At 37.4% G+C, this 4,320-nt stretch overlaps 1 protein-coding gene across 1 annotated transcript; it reads left to right on the top strand.

The window, feature by feature from the left end:
- Positions 1-200: 200 nt before the first annotated feature.
- LOC140890959 (wall-associated receptor kinase 2-like) lies at positions 201-3,295 on the top strand. Its single transcript, XM_073299149.1, has 3 exons — positions 201-1,495; positions 1,609-1,773; positions 1,884-3,295. The coding sequence occupies exons 1-3, from the start codon at positions 589-591 to the stop codon at positions 3,101-3,103; spliced, it is 2,292 nt and encodes a 763-aa protein (XP_073155250.1). The 5' UTR covers positions 201-588; the 3' UTR covers positions 3,104-3,295.
- The last annotated feature ends 1,025 nt before the right edge of the window (positions 3,296-4,320 follow it).

Genomic DNA, 4,320 nt, shown 5'->3' on the forward strand with positions numbered 1-4,320 from the left:
AATGTGCTCTTTAGTATTTGCTAATGGAGTCGAGATCGCAGTATTTCAGCGTGTTTGCATGATCGAGAAATTGATGGAAAAGAATAAAGGTGTTTCGCGGAGGCGACGACCAAGTATGGTCGAAGTTTCAGCAGCTCTTCCAATTCTAGCTCTAATGAGATTTCCTTTCCCGGAGCTCCTCTACGGCGGTTCTGGTTATAATCAAAAGGTGAAAACTCGCCTGGATTTTGAGATGAATCGTCGGGGTAGAATAGGTTTAGCCGATCATCAATCAGAGCCCAAGCCCAAGCATGAAGGTGGATTCTTGAAGACCAAAAAAAAAAAAGCAACATACAAGCAATACTTGCATCTTCCGAGCGTGTAAAAAAAAATAATATTTCAAATAAGTGAGTATCGTGGAGCCACTTAAAATAATACGAGGAGTTTTGTGTCAATTAGAATATTTATCATGGGACCGTATGCATTAATCCCTGATTAAGACACTGGCTCTGTTTTTACATCGTTTTGAACTTAAACATCGCCAATTCTCTGGAATATATGCTGTATTTTGCCCACAAGGCAACTCCTGTTTTCCAGTGAGCAAGAGTCATGAAGATAAAAAACAAGCTCCCTCAATCTGTAATATCGATACTTTTGTCCCTTTCATTGGCATTCGCTCATCATCCCCTTCCCGATCCTGCCACCAATTATCCAGGCCCAAGAAAAACTTTCAGCCAAGGATCAAATATAGCAAAACCCGGCTGCCAAACCAAGTGCGGAGATGTAATTGTTCCGTTTCCTTTCGGTATCGGAAACAACTCAGGCTGCTCCATTGGCCCCTGGTTCGACACAACCTGTGATAATTCCAAACTCACCATTACACCTTCTAATCTTGAAGTTGTCAGCATATCGGATAAACAAATACGCGTAAAAAACTCTGTCGCCGCGAGATGCTACACAGAATCAGGCATTATCACCAGGCAGAACATATCAGCCATGGACCTGACAGGATCCCCATACAGCTTTTCTGATATCAACAGGTTTACAGTTGTGGGCTGTGATGATTTGGCCGTGATTATCGGTACCAGCGGCAGAAACTTTACGGGCGGATGTTTGTCACTTTGTTCACAGCAGATTGTTTTACTGGACGGATATTGTACTGGGATTGGTTGTTGTCAAACTCCGATTCCCAAAGGTTTAAAGGATTTTCAATCGGCTTTCGGGGGTCTCGGTAATCATACTCAAGTTTGGAAATTTGGTTATTGTGGTTATGCTTTTCTTGGGGATCAGGACATGTTTCAGTTTCAGGTTTCCGATTTTCGGAACGGGACGATTTGGGAAGTTCCTGTTGTGATTGATTGGGCACTTGGGAGTGTAAATTGTGAGGAAGCTGAGAAATCAGCTGATTTTGCTTGTAGAGACAATAGTGTTTGTGTCGACTCAGATGCAGGAGGATACCGATGTAATTGCACTGAAGGGTACGAGAGCAATCCATATATTAGTCTAGGCTGCACAGGTTAGCTTATGTTTTTCTCTAATTGTTTAAAATTTATGTGTTCATTTCTGGTTTTCGTCTCAATGTTTTGGACTTGTTGTTCCCAACAGACCTAATGTCATTTTTCGTGACAGATATAAATGAATGTGATAGCAATCCATGCGATGCAAATGGTATTTGTACAAACACTCGGGGTAGTTTTACTTGTGATTGCAAAAAAGGATTCTCTGGCGATGGAAGAAAGGATGGACATGGTTGTATTGCTGTAGATCAGTTTCCAGTACTAAAATTGTCCATAGGTAATTTATTTACCAAGTTCGTGCCAATAATACAAATCATATTTTGGAGTATATATGATGCGTAAAAGTAATATCAAGTAATTTAAATAGTTTCAATTTTGGTATTCCAGGTTTGAGTATTGGTTTGCTGTCCATTTTTACTGGAATCACATGGCTATATTTTGGAATCAAGAAAAGAAAGCTCGTCAAAATGAGAGAGAAGTTGTTCTACCAAAATGGTGGGCTCCTGATGAAGCAGCAGGCTTCATTTCTTGAGGGCGGGGTCGAGTCGAGTAAGATCTTCTCAGCTGAAGAGCTAGAGAAGGCCACTAATAACTACTCTGAAGACCGTATCCTTGGCAGGGGAGGTTATGGCACGGTCTACAGAGGAATCCTACCCGATCAACGAGTAGTCGCCATTAAGAAATCCAGAATCATGGACCAGAACCAAATCGAGCAATTTATAAACGAGGTGATTATTTTGACTCAAGTGAACCATCGAAATGTCGTCAAGCTTTTGGGATGTTGCTTGGAGAGCGAAGTTCCTTTATTAGTTTACGAGTTTATATCAAATGGTACACTCTTTCATCACATACATAACAGTGCCCAAGCTCCTTGGTTTTCCTGGATTGACCGTTTAAGAATTGCTGCTGAATCTGCTGGTGCACTTGCCTATCTCCACTCCGCAGCTTCGATGCCTATTATCCACAGAGACGTCAAGTCCAGCAACATACTTCTAGATGACTCGTATACTACAAAAATATCGGATTTCGGAGCTTCAAGACTGGTCCCTTTAAACCAAACACAAGTGACAACTCTTGTTCAGGGGACTCTAGGCTATTTGGACCCTGAGTACTTCCAAACGAGCCAGTTAACAGAAAAAAGCGACGTTTACAGCTTCGGGGTCGTTCTGGCCGAGCTAATCACTGGGAAAAAGCCCCTTTCACCCACAAAATCGGAAGAAGAGAGGAACTTAGCCACATATTTCATCACGTCCGTTAAAGAAAAACGCCTGTTTCAAATTCTGGAGCCTCGAACCTTGAAAGAAGCTAGTTTCGAGCAGTTGCAACGAATTGGTGAGCTTGTGAAGGGATGTCTGAATTTGAAAAGTGATGAAAGGCCAACAATGAAAGAAGTGGCATTGGAGCTTGAAGGGATAAGGAAATCAACTCAACATCCATGGATTCAACAACAAGATAGAGAAGAAAAAACTGAGGCTCCTTTGGGTGAACAATCGGGATCGGAAGTAGATTTGTATTCAATCAACTTAGGCCCAGAATTTAGTTCGGGAGCACATTTTATCCAGGAAGATACTATGGAAAGTCCTATGATTTATCACACTCCCCGTTAGTTGTTTGTTACATGGTGCCCAAAATTGAGTTTCCGGTTTAGATGCCAATATTCTATCAAATTCTGTTATGATCGATTTAGGTAATGTTTGCAAACTCTTAGTGATTATGAAGATTTTAGGTTGCAAATACTATCTTAGTTGGATTTGTGAGATTGTATAGATAAACAATATTTTATTTATTAAAATATTTGAATAAGATTTTCCGTGATATATATCTCTATCTATATTCAATATGTATCTATGTGTATATCAATCTATTATATTCTATATATTTATCTATCTACCTTGTATGCTAAACATAGTTTGGTACATAGGATATCATAAGTAAATGATATATAATATAAAGATAAATTAAGGAGAAGTAAAATGATAGGATGCTACTCATTCCGTCTCAATTATAATGTCCACGTTTTCTTTTTTGTTTGTCTCAAATATATAGTCATATACCATTTTTAGTAATATTTTTTTACACTTCTTTACTAATATACCCCTATTAACTACACCTTGAAAATTGTGCAATCATTTTTTAATACATTAAATAAGGATAAAATAGGAAGTTTATATAAAATTTGCTTTCACAATAAATATTTCTTACTCTGTGTGAAAAACAAAACAGGACAATGTAATCGGGACGAATGAAGAATATTAAATGTTTGGTATGGTTTTAAATTTATATATTGGATTGTAATGACGAAATTAACCTTATCATAATAAATTTTATTTTTCATTGTTATTCAAGATTTTGCACATGCATAAATGTAATAATTAAATTTGGATTTTTGTAGTATTTTTTTGCTTGTATTAAATTTATCACACCAAATTAAAAGGATACATTGTCCACTTGTAGATGCATTTATCACGGGCTCATTGAATTATCATGAGCTTTTTAAAAATATACCAATCATGGGATGAGAGAAGATAATTTATTAATCACTCACTTATCAAGTGTACCAAACTATGTCTACATCTATTATTATCATTATCATTAGGCCAAACTTTGAATAACTCCCTCATCCCAAGTTTCTTTTGTTTCTAACTCCCTACCTACCAAAAACTTTGTTTGAGCTCCCTGTTTTCGAAAATTCCCTTGGATTAGTTTGAATCATTATTATCAAATGTTGAATCTGATTCTAAATCTGATTCACTTGATTCATCACGATAATAAATATTTTCATCATCAAATGAAAATTCAATTATTTCTACGGGATAAAATCTAA

Source organism: Henckelia pumila, chromosome 3 (assembly GCF_033568475.1).
Source record: "Henckelia pumila isolate YLH828 chromosome 3, ASM3356847v2, whole genome shotgun sequence".
In the NCBI taxonomy this organism is placed as follows: Eukaryota; Viridiplantae; Streptophyta; class Magnoliopsida; order Lamiales; family Gesneriaceae; genus Henckelia; species Henckelia pumila.

Bases quoted from the DNA above. Each gene is read 5' to 3' on its own strand.
- LOC140890959 (XM_073299149.1), top strand. From the start codon at position 589: ATGAAGATAAAAAACAAGCTCCCTCAATCTGTAATATCGATACTTTTG. The intron at 1,496-1,608 runs GTTAGCTTATGT...TTTTCGTGACAG, and splicing joins TATTAGTCTAGGCTGCACAG to ATATAAATGAATGTGATAGC. The intron at 1,774-1,883 runs GTAATTTATTTA...TTGGTATTCCAG, and splicing joins AGTACTAAAATTGTCCATAG to GTTTGAGTATTGGTTTGCTG.